The sequence below is a fragment of the Poeciliopsis prolifica genome, unplaced genomic scaffold (assembly GCF_027474105.1).
Source record: "Poeciliopsis prolifica strain line A6 unplaced genomic scaffold, Auburn_PproV2 SCAFFOLD072, whole genome shotgun sequence".
NCBI classification, from domain to species: domain Eukaryota; kingdom Metazoa; phylum Chordata; class Actinopteri; order Cyprinodontiformes; family Poeciliidae; genus Poeciliopsis; species Poeciliopsis prolifica.
Genome location: NW_026562447.1, coordinates 1,623,491 through 1,640,906, shown reverse-complemented (window position 1 = coordinate 1,640,906; position 17,416 = coordinate 1,623,491). Strand labels below are relative to the sequence as shown.

At 38.0% G+C, this 17,416-nt stretch overlaps 2 protein-coding genes across 4 annotated transcripts; one reads left to right on the top strand and one right to left on the bottom strand.

Moving 5' to 3' along the window:
• Window positions 1–374: 374 nt before the first annotated feature.
• mastl (microtubule associated serine/threonine kinase-like) lies at window positions 375–8,116 on the bottom strand. The gene is made up of 12 exons (XM_055020925.1): window positions 7,849–8,116; window positions 7,618–7,755; window positions 7,004–7,143; window positions 6,836–6,924; window positions 6,450–6,556; window positions 6,202–6,361; window positions 5,772–5,917; window positions 4,098–5,072; window positions 3,265–3,406; window positions 2,103–2,216; window positions 1,483–1,584; window positions 375–1,067 (listed from the first exon to the last, which is right to left on the bottom strand). The coding sequence occupies exons 1-12, from the start codon at window positions 8,014–8,016 to the stop codon at window positions 910–912; spliced, it is 2,439 nt and encodes an 812-aa protein (XP_054876900.1). The 5' UTR covers window positions 8,017–8,116; the 3' UTR covers window positions 375–909.
• On the top strand, window positions 7,042–16,760 carry LOC129352086 (ATP-dependent zinc metalloprotease YME1L1-like). 3 transcript variants are annotated; one of them, XM_055020928.1, is made up of 18 exons: window positions 7,042–7,131; window positions 9,261–9,380; window positions 10,173–10,341; window positions 10,425–10,526; window positions 10,606–10,715; window positions 11,324–11,474; window positions 11,559–11,666; window positions 12,436–12,609; window positions 12,686–12,838; window positions 12,917–13,049; window positions 13,231–13,293; window positions 13,814–13,926; window positions 14,044–14,199; window positions 15,328–15,479; window positions 15,564–15,690; window positions 15,774–15,847; window positions 15,971–16,057; window positions 16,142–16,760. In XM_055020928.1, exons 2-18 carry the CDS (start codon window positions 9,261–9,263, stop codon window positions 16,280–16,282), a joined length of 2,133 nt encoding a protein of 710 aa, XP_054876903.1. In that variant the 5' UTR covers window positions 7,042–7,131; the 3' UTR covers window positions 16,283–16,760. The 3 variants fall into 3 exon arrangements, with proteins under 3 accessions (XP_054876903.1, XP_054876902.1, XP_054876901.1); XM_055020927.1 differs by lacking the exon at window positions 7,042–7,131 and adding an exon at window positions 8,497–8,720 and having other exon boundaries at window positions 11,559–11,642; XM_055020926.1 differs by lacking the exon at window positions 7,042–7,131 and adding an exon at window positions 8,497–8,720.
• The last annotated feature ends 656 nt before the right edge of the window (window positions 16,761–17,416 follow it).

Below are 17,416 nucleotides of genomic sequence, written 5' to 3'. Positions count from 1 at the left end.
AAAATAAGTCAAATTTTAACAAAAGTTACATTATTACCAAAATAAATCAGTAATATTGTGACTTTATTCATGTAATTTTATTTTGTTTTTTTAAGTTCTCCTTTTGTACAGAATATGACAGTTAATGTTAGTTTTCTAACTTCCTGTACAAGCAGCTGTACTGCAGCATGAATACTTATGTGTAAAATGAACAAATTTTCCATTTTTATATTAGCAGCTCTAAATTAGCTTCTTGTTTTAACTCTTATTTAGTAAAAGACTTTGTTTCTGGTTCCCATTGAAAGAAAAGAGAACGTTTTCTGAAACACTTGAAACAAGTGCAGCATATAAAGTATTTAGAGTTTATTGAAAAGGTTAGAAAAATGTACAAGGCGTATCATGTAGCAAACACATTTTATTTGCATTGTCCCTTTAAAAAAGATACAAGGGTACAGGGAACAAAGAAACAGATCAAAACACATAAAAAGAAGGAAATTTCTGTTTTTTTTTATTCAAAACGCCACATATATCTTAAAACAATCAGACAAAGAAAACATAAATTGGCACATTAAAATATTTCTGAATATATTAATAAGTTTTTCTTCAGTATTGTTGCACTCCTAAACGGTTTTAGGGTCCGCAGGTCATGACCTTTATACAGAAAAACGTAGAGGCAGAGGAGAAAACAGAAACTAAACACCAAAACCTGCAGATGATAAAGTTACCAAGCAAAGAAGATTATTTAAGATTTCTTAGTTAATAAAGTTTTAAAACACTTTCCCATCAACAGTATACAGCAGCAGTGATTGCACATGTGTAAAAGTTTCTTTCAAAAGAACCAGTGAACAGAGAACCAATCAGAACCATTTAATACTCTCACTTTTAAATCCGTGCGATTTAACAGAAATAAAACCAAACAAAGCCTCGCGGCTACAGACTGAAGCCAGACACGGCGATGTGCTGAGCGTTGTTTCTCGCCTCGAAGTACGAAGTGTCGGTTTCGTCTTCCGGCTGCGGAATGAACGGCATCGGCTGATTCTGCAGGTTGTCCCAGTCCAGGCCGTCGAACAGGGGGTGGCGCTTCAGTTCTGCGAACAAGACGACAGAAGAATCAGGCGGCTTTAGCATATTAGCCTGGTCTTAATATCTATAGTTTCCACCATTAAAATAAAGCCCAAATGAAACAAAACTTTCATTTTTTCCTAATTTGAATAATACACCATAAAACAGAGTTTCTTATTATTCCTGACATTATTTGTGTTCTGCCAAAATTACATCTTAAATTTTAAATAGCTGAATCCTGATTCCAAATACAAAAAGTTAGAAAATTTTGACTTTAACTGAGACACGTCACATCTTTAGTCAATTTCCACATAATTAATGAAGTATTTTAAATTCAAGGCTGGAGAAAAGAAAAAAATAAATCAAAGCAATGACCTACTGAAGGTATAATAGGCAAACTTTCTGACTTCCTACAATTTCCCTGCAGAATGTAATTTTTACCCTTCAAGCCGGCGCGTTTCGTCACGTCCATGGTGAGCAGGATCTCAATGGCATTCCTGGAGTTTACAGGAAGTTCCTCCTCTCCTTCAGGCCAAGGGATGTCTAAAAATGTACAAGTTAAACTGGAAGTAAGCAAGCTGCTAAACTAGAACAGTATAAATATTGGTCTAGCAATTTATTTTTACACTTTTCAAGATTTATGAGTATTTTGCTTGCAAGTTTTTTGATTCTACAAATTCAGAAATGTCAATGTTCTGAGATTAATCTCAATTTGTTTTTAGTTAAATTTTCTAGTGTACTCTTAAACCTAAAAATTTGAGTTTATTTCTGGAATTTTTTACTTTTAGAATTTAATCTCAAAAGTTTTTTTGAGTCATTTTTTTGGTTAATCTAAAAATATTCTGACTTTTTCTTTTTTAGTAATTTTTTAAAAATTAATCTCAAACTTTCTCTGTTTTTTTCTAGAGTATTTGACTTTTCAAACTTTGAAATTCCCATCTTTTTTCTAAAACTTTTCTGAGATTAATCTCAAAATTTCTCAGTTTTCTTAGTGTTAATTTCCTCCTAATTTTTTCTTCCTATTTACAATAACTCAAACACGCCGTCAAACTTGAACTGACCTCTGTTGAGAATATTCTGGAAAACCAGCTGTGGAGTTTCGTCGTTGAAGGGCGGTACTCCAGTGAGGAACTCGAACAGACACACGCCGAGCGCCCACCAGTCCACCATGTAGTCTGGCCAGAAACAAACAGGAAGTAATGAGGATTCAGCGAGATGCTAACGTGCTAACATCTTCCCCTGTGATTCCTGTTAGTGTGACCTGATTGGGCAGCAGTGGCTGAAGCAGGAAGGACTATGTTAGAGGTTCACCTTAATACTACTGCACATTAATTATTCACTTTAACATGCAAATGTGGCTGAAATCTGATATTTACACACGCAGAAGACACACACATTTTTTTCTCTGAAAAAAAAAATCAGACTAAACTTTCTTGTTTTAGCTTAGAATTAACAAAATTATTTATTTGGTAAAAGCCAGGAAATGTGGCAATAACTTTTTTTCTTCAACTTTCCTTGAATTAAAATATGTTCTCATGTTTAGCAAATAATTGTAACTGTACTTAAGCTGAAACAAAAAAAAGTTTAGTTCGATTTAACTTCAAACTTCAAGAAAAAAAATGTGTTTTTGTCTTTTTACTCAGCAAATATCTGGTTTCAACTGTAAATGTCCATCGGGTTAAAAAAAAACAACAACATTGGCATAACAGTGAAAATTAAAAATAAATCACATTAATTCTGAATTGTTCATGTGAATAATCTCGACTCTGAAACTGAGTTTACCGTTTTGCAACTTCTTCATGAGTTTCAACATTTGACCCAAGCAGCTTTTCAGAAACAGCAACCAGTTTGTCCAGTTAAAAGCCTCCAGATTCCTCTGCTGTTAACATGTTAACTGACCAGACAACCCACTTTCATCCTTCCAATCCAAAACTTCAGTCTCAATCAATAATTAAACCCAGTTTGTTCCCAGATCCAGAAACAGAGGGAACAAGAAAATTGGGGGTAAAATCAGTTAATATCCTAAAACAGTCTTGGCAGCCTGGCAGGGGCAACATGCAAGCTGCAAGAAACAACGTTGCTATAAACTTACCAAATAGAGCACCTCCTGAAACTAAAACAGAACGCCTGTCACAAGCGCTACAGTGACAATCAGCAGGCGACTACAATACATCACATTGGACAGGAGAATTTGTTTAGTTTTAGAGTTTTTCCTTCTTTTACCGTGAGGTTTTCCAAGAAGAAGCTCCGGAGCCAAATAATCCGGAGTTCCCAAAATTGGAGCGCCCTCCAGAGGCAGCGCGCCCCTTCGGACGCTCTTTGGAGTCCGGAAAGGGGTGTGTGAGGTCGACATGGGCTGAGGAGTCTAATGTGAGAAAAAAAGAAGATAAGTTAAAAATGGTTCATAAACTCAGTAAAGTCAAGCAAACCTTTCAAAACGTGCTGAAAAAAAACAACAACAAAAAAACAAAGAAAAAATATTTATTTTATATATACGCATATTCTCATTTTGTTTTGAATTGGTGGTTTTGATTTTTTTAAATTATTTTAAAAATGTAATTCTTAAAAAGAAATCTAACTGAAATAAAAATTTTGAATATAATAAAACCCACCAAAAGTTAAAATGAAATGACAGGATAAAAAAAAAATCTAATCTAGACAAAATACATAAAAAGACAACATAATTCTAAAAACCAACATTAAAGCATTAAATCAAAAAATTAAACCAAGATGAGAATTAAATAAAAACAAAAGCAGGAATATAAACATAGAAGAAAAAAATAAATTCTGATATCAAAAATATTAACGCAAAAAGAATTTAAAAAGTAAAATAGGTTTAACTTTAAAAAAAAAATTCAAAATGAAAATAAAATCTAGGTAAAAAAATAAAAAATATCAAACAAATAAATGAAGACAAAACTTAAGATTAATTTAAAAATCAAGAATGCAATTAATAAAATAACTTGTTTTGGATTTTTTTTTTAAATTACACTTTGTATTTTTTTAAAAAAAGAATTTTTTTTAACATTCTCCAACTTCCACTCCTGATCACTGACCTGGTTAACGGAACCGTTGGAGCTTCGCCTCCGCTGCACAGGCGTTGCCGTGCCGCGGGCAGAGTGACAGGAAACGGCGGCGGACACGTCCATGGCCTCCACGGAGCCCACGCTGAGCCTGGAAACCCCGGACGTGTTGGAGCGGTTGATGGAGCTGCAGTAGCTGCGGAAAGCCACGACGTTCCGCGGCTTTAGGAAGGCCGGAGACTGCGAGAAGCTGCAGGACATGTCATGGATTCGGCTATGGAGGGATTCGCCTTTCAGGTCGGACACAATTAGTTTGGCCGTTTCTATGGTAACGGGGACAGTCCGTTGAGGCGACTCGGAGCTCCGCTCGCGCTCCTCTGGTGAATCGACGGAGTTCCTGCTTTCTGCTGGTTTGATTGGCTGGAAAGAAGCGTTACAATCGTCGGTGAGAGACGTCTCATGGATGGAGCCGTCAGAGTCCAGACTCAGGCTCCGGCAGACGTCCACGTTCCCCGGCAGCGGGGACGTGAAGCTGCACTGGGACGCCTCCTTAGTCCTGTCTTCAAAAACGTGCTCTATCGGCTCTTCCAGCTCACTGAAAAGACTTTTGGCGACAGGGATTGGGCTGGAGCGCATCGGATTGCGGTGGTCCGTCGCCATCTTTTCTGTAGTGCAGGTTAAGAAGTCGCCAATCTGGATGGTGGAGAACGTCCCAGTCAGACCAGTGTGACTCACAGTGGTCTCGGGAATCTCAAAGAATCTCTTGTAATCTGCGTTTGTCTTCTTGGGTTTGGTCTCCAGGAGCTCTGGACTTCGGTTCATATCTGAAAATGTCCTCTTTACAGAGAAGGGAACTGTTGGCTGGCAGTTTTCTCGCTCTGATTCAAGATGGCGCCGAACTGCAGACGACACTTGAGGTTTCCTGCTGGGAGAAATGGACTTTTTGGGCAAATCATGGGAATCTTTAGCAGAAACTCCACATCCTCTTGACCACTGCTGGTTTTCTTTCTACAGAAAGAAGAAAATGAATTTGGCCATTTAATTTGGCACCAAACAAAATCGAAGCTGCTGCCTATGTCAACATATTAGGTCCATTGTAGATAGAAAAAAAAGAGTAAATTCCCACCAAAAGTCTAAAATTCTGGTCATTCTATTTATTTATTTTGCCTGATTTTTTCTTATTATTATTGACAATGCAGAATATTTTACACTTTTAAAACTCAGACATTTACAAGTTTCTACAAAATTTTTGACAGTCTCAAAATTTTAGTTTTCTGATAGATTTCTGACTTTACTTTTTTCTGAAAAGCTTCTGCATTTTTATAGAACATTTGACTTAATTTGTCAGAAATATCTGTTTGTACCTGAGTTTATTCTAGCAAATTTCCAACTTTCAATTTCTCAAATTTTTACATTTTTTTCTAGAATATTTTTGACATTTCAAGCCAGATATTTCTATTTTTTTCTAGAAAATTTCTGAGATCAATATTTTTTACTTATCAAACTCAGAAATGTCTTGTTTTTTTTACTAGTAGATTTCTCAGATTGACGTCAAAATATGTTTTTCTATTAAATTTACTTTTTTTCTATTTCTGATGGTCCTAATACACCATATTCTGTTTCTTTTCTAAATAAAGAAGAAACTGTAACTATTTAATTTTTAGCAACAAACAAAATCGGAGCTCCTGCCATTGCGGCATCACTGACCTCGCACTCCCACATAGGACTGACGCCGGCCTCGGTGTCGGTGGTGCTTTCGGCGCTCATCGTCTCAAACCACTTTCTGCTCCTCAGCAAATTGGGAGTCAAGTTTTTTGCCAGTTTATGAGAACTGAAAACTCTGGTTTTAGGCCCTGCAGGAGTTAACGTACACCATGGGAAGAAAAGTCATATTAACTGCACTTATTTTAATGTTTTATGGCTGCAGCTAACAAATATTTTAGTAATTAATTATTCTGACCACTAATCGGATTAAAAAAATTACATTCTGCATATTTCTCATCACTTAAGCTTATTATATACACAATATTAGAAATAAACAATAGACAACAAATAAAACAGGGTTGTGACCCCAGCCCTTTTGGAAATATGTGGACCATGTTTAAACTTTTAAATGAAGTTAGAGTTAATTACATACTCATTTTACAAAAATAGTCAGCTGGAGAAAACAGCTGTTCTGAATTGTTCATCACAGGCGAACCAAGCGAGTTGTTCTTCTGCTTCACTTTGCTGCAGGACATCGGGCTGGACACAACCGAGGCGCTGCAGTGCCGCTTCCCTTCTGTTGCCAACGTGTTCTGCAGATCCCAAAAACACTCAGAGAGGATTTAGAGTCCACATTCATCCCGGTCGCCTTTTCTGATTAATCATTTAGACAATACTTACCAATCCCAGGGAGCTAATCAAAGAGAGAACTTGACCCGGAGTGCGGAAGAAGTCGTTTTTCGGTTTTGCCAAAGACGGAGTCATGAGGATGTCCATAAGACTCAGCTCTGTTTTACACACATAGTACTAAGTAAATATTTACCCAGAATGCCCTTTGCTATACTCTGCAAAGGGCATTGGCATTCCTGTTGGAACGGTCTATGGTACATATACATTCAAACCGCACCTGAGTTCACTTCAACCGAACAGAGACCGAGGTTTTTAGCTGGACCAGAGTTCAATAATGCACTCACACTCCCACAAATAAACTGGATTTTCAAGGCAAGCACACTACAGTTCAATTAAAGCAAACTAAACAGGTCTAATGGGAATTCACCCTTGTTTACCTCTGTCGAGCTTGACCTTCGAGAGCCCAAAGTCTGTCAGCTTGATGTGGCCTTCGTTGGATATGAGCATATTGTCTGGTTTCAGGTCCCTGAACGCATCAGATCACATAATGAGCACTGATCACTTGCTGTGATGAAACAACAACGTCTTGTGGCGCAGCCTGTTACCTGTGGATTATGCCGTGGCGGTGAAGGTAGTCCAAAGCCAACGCAACCTCAGAGATGTACTTCACAGCCATGTCCTCCTCAAAATATCCATAAATATGGAGTAGAGACTTCACGTCCCCACCGATGAGGTACTCCATCACCTTTGATTAATAAGATATACTCTTTGTTAGGATATGACTAATAACTGACAGTGGAATGTTTAGTAGGAAGGAAATTATTGCATGAATGTGCAATAGAGTGACACCTTATTTCACAAATGTTTGCACAAATGGGCTGTACACCAAGGTATATTATACATCTTTATCCACTGAAGTGATTAGACAATGATAATTTAGTCATTTAAAATAAAATGTGTGAATATTTTTGGCAACATATTGTATTCTTTATGGCTTTGGCTTAGTAAATAAAATGTTCTGGTTTCACAGAACAGTGTGTGAGACCATTATATATGCCTGATTATCCAATAGACAATGGCTGGATCAATGGAAGATGTAAATTTAGCACTATAATAACTAAATAATGAAAGCAATTTGTCCAAGGTTAATAAAAATGAACTGAACTCACTAGAAATGTTTTAAATAAAAATTATTTTGAACTCTTTCACTCAGCATTACCAGATAGATCTTGGCTGCAGTCTGGAGGGAGTAAAACAAGTGAACAATGAAGGGACTTTTGCTCAGAGCGAGGGCGTCTCTCTCTGCCTTCATCTGACTCGCCATGTTTTTATCCACCATGTCTGCCTTCTTCATCACCTGGAGCGACAAAAGATAATATTATCCCCAATTTTCATACAAAGAACTAGCAAATAAATGTAAACAAATTTTACTAAAAGTGTATCGACTCACCTTAATAGCGTATAAGCGAGCATTGCTCTTCTTCCGAGCGAGATAGACCTTTCCAAAGGCGCCACGGCTGATGGGCTTCAGAACGGTGAAATCATCGATTGAAGGAGGCCTCGGTATTTCCACCGATTTTACAGTTGAACCAACTTTTTGCTTTTCTTCTACCTCCATTTTAAATAATTTCACTTAAAATTCGGCAGCGAGTCCAACGTAAACACTACCATGACAGAACAACAGCGGAGTTTGTTTTGAATTTTTGAATTCCCTGCCTGTCACGGGGTCCTGTGACGTGTATAGGTACTAAAAAAACTGCCTGTATAAAATCATTTGCAAAACAAAAATCTGCAATGTGTAATTTAATGTAAGATCACATCTAATTATATATATATATATATATATATGTGTGTGTGTGTGTATATGTGTGTGTGTGTGTGTGTGTATGTGTGTGTGTGTGTGTGTGTGTGTGTGTGTGTGTGTGTGTGTGTGTGTGAGGGGGGCTCTGCTTTAAAGATTTTATATTGATATTTAAGAACGAAAGCATTGATCACATATCCTCATTACTAGTCATTTTTAAACAGGCGAGGCAAGGACGCCACTCATTCCTGGTAGTTTTAATTAACCGATCTGCGTCATTTTGTAGTCCATCAGATGCCGGGGGGAGAATCCATTTCCCGACGTTAGCTAAAAGAAAAGTTGTGTAACTATCGAGAGTTGTGTAACGGGGGAAGCTAAAAGGACACCTCTGCGAGCAGGACTTGATTGTTAACGTTTTATTGAGGTTGTGCTCTCACATTGTAACTCACCGAAGACAGATTCTAGCAAATACTTACAGGAGAAAAATGTTTTCTCTGTCGACGTCATTTCAGCCACAGCAGGTATGTAAGCGGACAGACAGAGAAGCAGGTTGAGTATTTTATTAGTTTGTCTGCATGTATCGGACAAAAGTTTCAGTTTGTCACTTCATTTTGTATTAAAATCATTACAGTCATTCATAAGCAGTAAATGCCTATGTTGACGCTTGTTTTAGTTGTGACTTTTGTTCAAGTCAATGACAACTCGACTCGGCTAATGCTAAGGGTTTAGCTTGTAAACGCTACATTTCGTCCACATGAGCCGATGCTTTTGTATAATTTGGACTGTTAACATCTGTTAATTCTTATCTATATTATAGCTATTACCTCAATTAGTTTAAACGTGTCGGTAGGGACAGTCTCGGTACTTAAGAAGCATGTGACTGAAACTGACATAATCCTGACCTACTGCCGTGATAGCTGGACCTACTTCCAGTTTATTATTACATATTAACTATTATGATCGATTTGTGGCTGTAAATAGCATCAAGGTTAAGCAGGTCACCGTGGATCATCATCTGGGGAAAGCGTGTTATTTACCCTTCTGTCTTTATGCTCTCACAGATGGTGGTTCCTCTCAGCCAGGTCTTCAACGCCCTCCACTCGCTGAAGAGCTCAGCTTCAGCTTCAGTCCATTCTTTGCACACAGACTTCAGACAGGAGCACAAGACAAACCTGAAAGAGGTGAGAGGAGTACTTCAAATAAGTAAAGATTTAATAAAGTAAGTGGGATTAAAAGTAGATGTAGGTTGATATGCAGGTGCATCTTGATCGTTTTAAGTCAAGATATTGGCTGCATTTCAAAAAGTACTCAATACAAGTTATTAATGTTTCTGTTACAGGAACATTTGCTGTAATATTTAGCCAGTTGGACAGTTTCTCAGCAGCAGATGCTCGCACTAGACAAAGATGACATTCCCCAAAAGATCAAAGAGTGATGAAAATCCAGATAAAAGAGAGAGGAGAGACAAAAATAGACATACAACTGCTAGCAATATTTGCTCGGTTTCTTAATTTTGTGCAAATAAAAGCAATTAGAAGCACATTCATGGACAGAATTGCCCTGCAAAAGAAGGCAAAACAAAAGAGAATTTAAAAAAACAATCAAAATCTCTTCAAATATCAAGCTAAACAGATGAATAAATTATTCCTCATTACCTTGTAAATTTAGAATCAAGGATCTAATGATCCTTGATTTTGTCCAGCCGCTATATTTTCTATTAGTTGTGAGCGATGATAATTTAAATGAACAGAAATAAATGCGTTAAGTTGTTGAATCTGCTCAGGAAATCTACAATATGAGTAACACTTTTTGGATAATTTGCCAAAATTATAATTTTTAATTCATTTTGAAGCATATTAAAGATACTTAGTGATCAGAGTTTATTTGAATTGTCCATTTCAATCCTAATCTATATAAACCAGGCCCATGTTTTTGTGTCTCTTCATCTCACCGCTGTTGTTGTTTGCTGCCAGCCAAGTGTCAGCCTGAGGGATCTGGGCCTCTCCGACGTCCAGGACAGTCAGCTGAATGAGCTGGTCAGCAGGTTACTGCCCCCACTGAGTCCTGAAGAACCTCCCACTGTTACCTCAATATGGAAGACTAGTCATGTTTCTGCAGACAGCTTCTTTCAGAACAAATATGGTGAGAAGATCAACCTGTTAATCTGCTGCTTTTTAATTTTATTTTACAAGAAACAACCTCTGAAACATTTTGTTTTTACACAGGGTTTTCTCAAAAAAGACTATTGGGTCAGGGCTCTCCGTTATTCTACCGTCGGTACCACAGCCCTCTTCGGGATGCTTGTGCTGACCTCCAGCTGCTGCCTGGTAAGACATTTACATTTAACCTCTACTCAGAGGCCCATAAATGGATTCACATTTTAGCATTTCTGTTTTTTCCTCGTAGTGTGGCTTCACACCCGAGGGTTCAAAACTCTCAGAGCAAAGACCAGACGAGTGGAGTCGGGTTATGATGGTCCAGTAGAATCCGATGCCTACACACCAGCTTTCATGAAGGCGAGTTTGTTACAGCAGTGGGGTCTAAACTTTTTCCACCTATGGCCAAAATCCCAAAGTTGAAAGTCCTCAGGGGCCAAAATGAGCAATTTCTCCATGTTCTCTCAATTAAAAAACATAAAAATATATCACTGTGAATTCTTTCTACTTTACCTATGCAACAATAAATTAATCAAATTATTTTTTTTAAATCAAAACCAACATTGGAAATTTGCCTTAATTTTAACTTTCATTTAACTTTTTGAGCCAATTATTTTCAATAACTGAGCCAAATCTGTACAGAATATATACATGGTTTGCATTTAAGATGAGATGTCTTTTTATATGTTGCAACCAAAACTTCTGAAGTTGTTTAGTTTTATCTTCAACCGGTTCAAATTCACTAAAAGAATGCTTTATTTTATTTCAGGCAATAAAATGTCTATTTTTTTGTTTTGAAAAAAATTATTAAATTGTTAGTTTTTGTCTTCTAATACAGTGGTTAAATAAAAATCTGTAGGATTGTAAGAAAGCTAGAATAATCATTATATGCAGTCCTAATTTGTTGTAGTTTATGATTAGATAACTGCCAGATTGATTAAATCTGCTGCCTTTGGCTCCTTTTTTAGGGTTTGCTGCAGAGGGAGAAAGGAGCGGAGGCCCACTCTCTGGACCAAGTGGTGAAACTCAAAAACCTTCCTGAAAACCAGCAGGAGGCTTTCAAGACTGGCTTCACCGAGGGGTTCATGAGGTCCCAATCTCTAACTCAGAGAACTCAAGGTGTGTGGAGTATTTGGTCAAACTTAAAGCTTGTTGTTGAATTGAGAGAAGGCAGTAAGAGCTGCTGCTGTTTTCTTTTTACAGACTCATTGAGGAGAACCAGGCTGGTCCTGCTGGTCCTCCTCCTCATCGGCATTTACGGCCTCTCTAGAACCCCTTTTCTCTCCGGTAAAGGCTCCTTTTCTGACGCCGGTTTGTTTCGGTTTTTATTCTTTCTTATCTATACAAATAAAACCCCAGCTCTACATGCACACAGTTTATTTATACATTCATTAAAATAACACTGGGTGGTATTTATTTTCACTTACATCGCTTTATCACACGTTACAACCACTAATTTAAATGTTTTTTAGGAATTTACGTAGACCAACACAAAGTATCAGTGGTGGTTCTAGGGAAGGTGTAGGGGGGCCTATAGCTCTCAGAAGAAAATTAAAATAAAACCCTTTTTTGTTTGCTATGTCCTGAAATATTTTTATGAATCCTGAATTCAAGAATAATCTCTAATAAGCAGTAATTTTTTAATATTTTCTAATATTAAGAAGGCAGAGAGACCAGCGACGCTTTCTGCTCATGTTACATCACTTTGTACTCGGAGAAGAGAGCAAATAAGAGAACAGACGTACCATTAACAACAGTCAGAAGTTCTTATATATCACGCAGCATCACAAAATAAATTTTTAGACATATTTAAGTTGATATTTGTGTAAAACAAGCTACAGTGTGCAAGTAGAGTTTGGTAATTTTGGTGCATGCTTCTTTTTCCCAATATGTGCATTTCTAGAGCAGCTGTCTGTAGTTTCATAACAGAAAAGGAGCTAAATGAAAAACTGACAGGATAAGTTTGGATTATCATATTTACCTTTGTACCATAGTAAGCAGAAAGCTACATTTTTGCTTCGTAAAACCAGTTTGTTTGCGTTTTTTAGAGAGGTTTCTTGTTTTCTGGGTTTTTCCACAGTGAGGTTTCGCACCACTTCGGGTCTCGACTCGGCGGTCGACCCAATCCAGATGAAGAACGTAACATTTGAGCATGTCAAAGGTGTGGAGGAGGCGAAGAACGAGCTGCAAGACGTTGTCGACTTCCTCAAAAACCCACAGAAGTTCACTGTGTTGGGTGGAAAGCTGCCTAAAGGTACCAGTTGTTTTTTATTTTGATTATATCTGCTGGTGTGAAAAAAAAATAGCCTGACTGTTGACTCTCTGTGCAGGGATTCTCCTTGTTGGGCCGCCCGGCACAGGGAAGACCCTTCTAGCACGAGCCGTAGCTGGGGAAGCAGACGTCCCTTTCTACTACGCCTCCGGGTCGGAGTTTGATGAGATGTTTGTGGGCGTCGGAGCCAGTCGCATCAGGAACCTCTTCAGTACGTTTCCAGAACCGGTGAAAACCGCAGCGGAGAGGAAGCTGAGTTAAAAACAAGTTTTCCTTTTGTGGTTTGCAGAAGAGGCAAAAGCAAACGCTCCGTGCGTCATCTTCATCGACGAGTTGGACAGCGTGGGAGGGAAGAGGATTGAGTCTCCGATGCATCCCTACTCCAGACAAACCATCAACCAGCTGCTGGCTGAAATGGACGGGTGAGCTTCATCACCAGCGTCTGGCCCAGTCCACACACAGCTGGATATTTGGAAAAACATACATTTTCAACCAACACTGTCTTGGTTTATTGACTTTATTTTGGGGCTGGACAGTACAGCTGAAAAACTTATCGCGATAAGCGTTTCATATCACAACAAACACTATTTTGATGTTTTCCAGGTTCAAACCCAATGAAGGCGTCATCGTCATCGGTGCTACAAACTTCGCTGAAGCTCTGGATAAGTATGTTCCCACTTTGAGTTAATTGTTGTCTAGAATTAGCTTTTCTTTTTATAGTGGAATGGTTTCAACACATAAATGCAGCAAAAACTAATCACTCAGAATATCCAGCAAGGAAAATAAACAAGGCTGTAGGATATTTAAAATTCATGGTGGAGACTCGAACCACCAGCAGAACAAAGTTAAGTTAATTTAACATTTTTCTTTTTATTTAGAAATAGTTATGGTGGTTTGAAGCAGCTTAGAAAATAAGATTGAAAGCTTTTATGTCAATTGAAAAGTTGAAAGAGTGTGACTGAACTTCAAATCTACTCAAGAACATTTGTCTCTATAGACTCTCTCCTAAATGACTTAATAACTTTAAAAGTATATGTAAATATTGAAATAAAACATTTTTAAAGATAAAAATAAACTTAATTTTTGCAGGTTTTCTATGTTTTTATTGGATATTTATGTAAAACTTTTGTTTGTTTTAACAGTTTTTAGTTTGTTTTAGGTAACTGATAATTGTTTCTGCTTTCAGTGCTCTGGTGAGACCCGGCAGGTTCGACATGCAGGTGACCGTTCCCCGCCCCGATGTCAAAGGTCGCAAGGAGATCCTCAACTGGTACCTCTCCAAGATCAAAGTGGACCCCGGTAGGTTCATTTCAGGGATATCTGCTCATAGTCATCAGTGCTCCAAGCCAGTGAGCCACGCAGGATCCCGCAGTCAGAAAGTCTGATATCTTGAAAAGTCATTTTGTTTTTGGTCAGCCATCGACGCCGAGATCATCGCCCGAGGCACAGTGGGCTTCTCTGGAGCAGAACTGGAGAACCTGGTGAACCAGTCCGCCCTGAAGGCCGCCGTGGACGGGAAGGAGATGGTCACCATGAAGGACCTGGAGTTCGCCAAGGACAAGATCCTCATGGGTGAGCGAGCTCAGATCAGCTCTTTATCACAGAAACATGTGCAGGTATGAAAAATAAACACAATAATTAATAAAAACGTGAAAAAAAGACGGCAGAATATTCAAAACGTATACTCAAGCAAGAGTAGCACTACTACAACATATTGTTACTCAAGTAAAAGTAAAGCGTAGCCACCAAGAAATTACTCAAGTAAGAGTAAAAAAGTATTTGGTAAGAAGTCTACTCAAGTAACTGATCAAATTATTAATCATTTAATATTTAAACATTGCATAATCAGACGGACCAAAATATAAAGTTAATTTGAAATTTCGGTATTTTAAGGATGAAAATGACAATAATTCATACAAACAATAAAAAAATCAGGCAAAAGAAATTTTTTCCAAATCAGTTTCTTTCAACATGCAACTTATGAAACTTTAATAAAAACTGCAGGTCTTTGTCTGAAGAAATGTTGGTTAAAACATGTTTGTATTCATTCTTTGAAATACTCTTGTTAGTTTAGCATCACAATACATTAAAGATCTTCTGTCGTTCTTTCTGGTTCTGGTCTGCTCTGCATCCCCAGAATCAGAACCAAACACGGAGAAGCAGCATTCAGCTTCTATGCACCACAAATCTGGAACAAACGTTCAACCAAGACACTGAGTTCCTTTAAATCTAGACTAAAACGCCACCTGTTTAAAGTTACTTTTGATCAACATATTTGATGTTTATTAATGATTTTGATGATGGAATCTCACAAAATGTGATGTTTATTACGTATTTCTTAATTGGTGTCTCATGTTTTTATGATGTGAAGCATGTTGCTGAAAATGTGTTAAAAAAATAAACTTATCTTGACACTACCGCTAACTAGCTGCTAATATAGCTAGCTAGCCAGCTAGCTTTTTCTAATGTCTGTTCTGGGTGCAAATTTATCACCAATTGGCTCGACAGCGTTTTTTTCTTTGCCACTGGTTCATTTCTGTTGCTGATCCATACGAGGCTGGGTGCATTCTGGGAAAAAAAAAAGGTTTCCTAAGCTGAACAGCAGAATTTATAGTTTTATTCATGATGGCATTAAAAGTCTTAAATTTGACTTTATGAAACCTGCAGATAACCTGATTCGCCTCGTCTCTTTCCTTTCAGGTCCTGAGAGGCGTAGCGTTGAAATAGACAAAAAGAACAAGACCATCACAGCGTACCATGAGTCCGGACACGCCATCGTCGCCTATTACACCAAAGACGCGATGCCCATCAACAAGGCCACCATAATGCCCAGAGGACCGACTCTTGGCCATGTTTGTTTGTTTATAAGTCTTAAACTCCAGGATTGCTTGTTGTAGCTGCACAAAAGCTGAATTGTGTTTTTGTTCGTCCTCCAGGTGTCCATGCTCCCTGAGAACGACCGCTGGAGCGAGACGCGGGCCCAGCTGCTGGCCCAAATGGACGTCAGCATGGGCGGCCGCGTCGCAGAGGAGCTCATCTTCGGAGACGAAAACGTCACCACAGGTACCAGCTGCTTGATAAAATGCTGCTGAGATGTGACAGGATGTTAATTTAAAACGTTTAGTTAATAATCGGTCTGTTTTTAGGAGCCTCCAGTGATTTTGATGGAGCAACACAAATCGCAAAACTGATGGTGACCCGGTTCGGCATGAGTGACAAGGTAACTCATAGGAACCATTTGTCATTGAAACACGTCTAAAAACAGCATAATGAGCCAACAGCAGCAGCTTATTTGGATTTAAAGTGACAAAATGTGATTTTAAAGATGCAAGTTTCTGTGCAGCTCGGGGTCATGACCTACAAAGACATCACCAAGCAGAGTCCCGAGACGCAGGCTGCCATCGAGCATGAAGTCAGAGTTCTACTAAAGGTTAGGCGCTCTATGTTCCAGAAGTTGACCTTTTTACCCAGTTCTGCGTCAGTTTCTATCGTTCCTTCATCTGTTTCTCTGCAGGAATCCTATGACCGAGCGAAGAACATCCTGAAGACCTACAGCAAGGAGCACAAGAAGCTGGCGGACGCTCTGCTGACGTACGAAACGCTGGACGCCAAAGAGATCCAGACGGTGCTTGAAGGAAAATCTCTGGACCACTGAGATATTCAAAGACTCTGTAAATAAAATGCTGTGCAAGCAGGACTGGCCTTTTGAAAGCCTTTCAGTTGTTTTTATTCCTTCTTTTGACAATGTGTGAAAGCTGGATGAAATGTTTGAGCTTCAGCAGACATTTTTAAATCACCACAGTATGATGAATCTGCGCAACCCAGTTAAAATCAGACATTGTCAAACTCACAGCTGAAGGGTTTCTGTATTTTATGTTTTCTCCTACATATTATGATGTTTCTAAGTTATTTAAGTGCCCAAAGGTCTGTATTATCATTATTATTATTATTGTTTTCATTTTCTTTTCTGTCAGAGAAAATCATGATGGATCCTCTTATCCACACTTGAGAAAAAACTAAGTGTTGGCCAGTTTATGTAAATGTTCTGTAAAGAGTCTGAAAAGACGGATTGGGTGCTTCTGTTACTTTAGACGACGGCCTTCTTGGAGCTCCAATAAAGATTTCTCTCAGGAAACAAATGTTGGGAGTAATTTCTGTGATTCAGGAGTCAAAATAGTATGTAATTTTAGTGCAACAGTTACATAAAACAAAGAAAAAGTGATTATTACTTCATTTTGAGCAGTGAGTACAGTTAAAATACCAAACATATGTTAGGGAAAAATACACATTCTGTAATAGAATAGAGTACAAATACACTTTATTGTCCCCCAGTGGGAAAATTAAGGGAGATTCATTCACAGAAAGACAAAAATCATATAAGCGCTTCTGAAAATAAAACCTTGAGCAATATGTTTTGCTATACGTCATGTCTTAAAAATATATTTAAAAAATGAAGTCCAAAGGTCTTAACATTATAAAACGAACACGTTTTATGTAAATAAAACATGTAAAATACTAAAAATAAAAGCAATTCTTTAAAAAAATATTAGCAATTTTAAAATTTAGGCTAAATTTGAGCTTACATTTCATAAAAATGATTACAGTGAACAAAGCAGGAAAAGTACAGAGATTGTAAATACAAATAGAGACAAAAATAAAATCCACTAGTTGATCATAAACTTATAAAATGCATTCATAAAAACAAAAACAAAGGACGCCTACTGAAACGGATTAACTGAAATGCACAGATTGCTCCTTTGTCAGGGATAATTAATGGTTACCAATGGAT

Excerpts from the sequence above, each read along its gene's own strand:
- LOC129352086 (XM_055020926.1), top strand. The coding sequence starts at position 8,685 with ATGTTTTCTCTGTCGACGTCATTTCAGCCACAGCAG. Across the intron at positions 12,839-12,916 it reads TCGCATCAGGAACCTCTTCA|AAGAGGCAAAAGCAAACGCT; the intron begins GTACGTTTCCAG and ends TGTGGTTTGCAG. Across the intron at positions 13,050-13,230 it reads CTGCTGGCTGAAATGGACGG|GTTCAAACCCAATGAAGGCG; the intron begins GTGAGCTTCATC and ends GATGTTTTCCAG.
- mastl (XM_055020925.1), bottom strand. The coding sequence starts at position 8,016 with ATGGAGGTAGAAGAAAAGCAAAAAGTTGGTTCAACTGTAAAATCGGTG. Across the intron at positions 6,925-7,003 it reads CGCCACGGCATAATCCACAG|GGACCTGAAACCAGACAATA; the intron begins GTAACAGGCTGC and ends TGATGCGTTCAG. Across the intron at positions 6,557-6,835 it reads GAAGGTCAAGCTCGACAGAG|AGCTGAGTCTTATGGACATC; the intron begins GTAAACAAGGGT and ends TGTGTAAAACAG.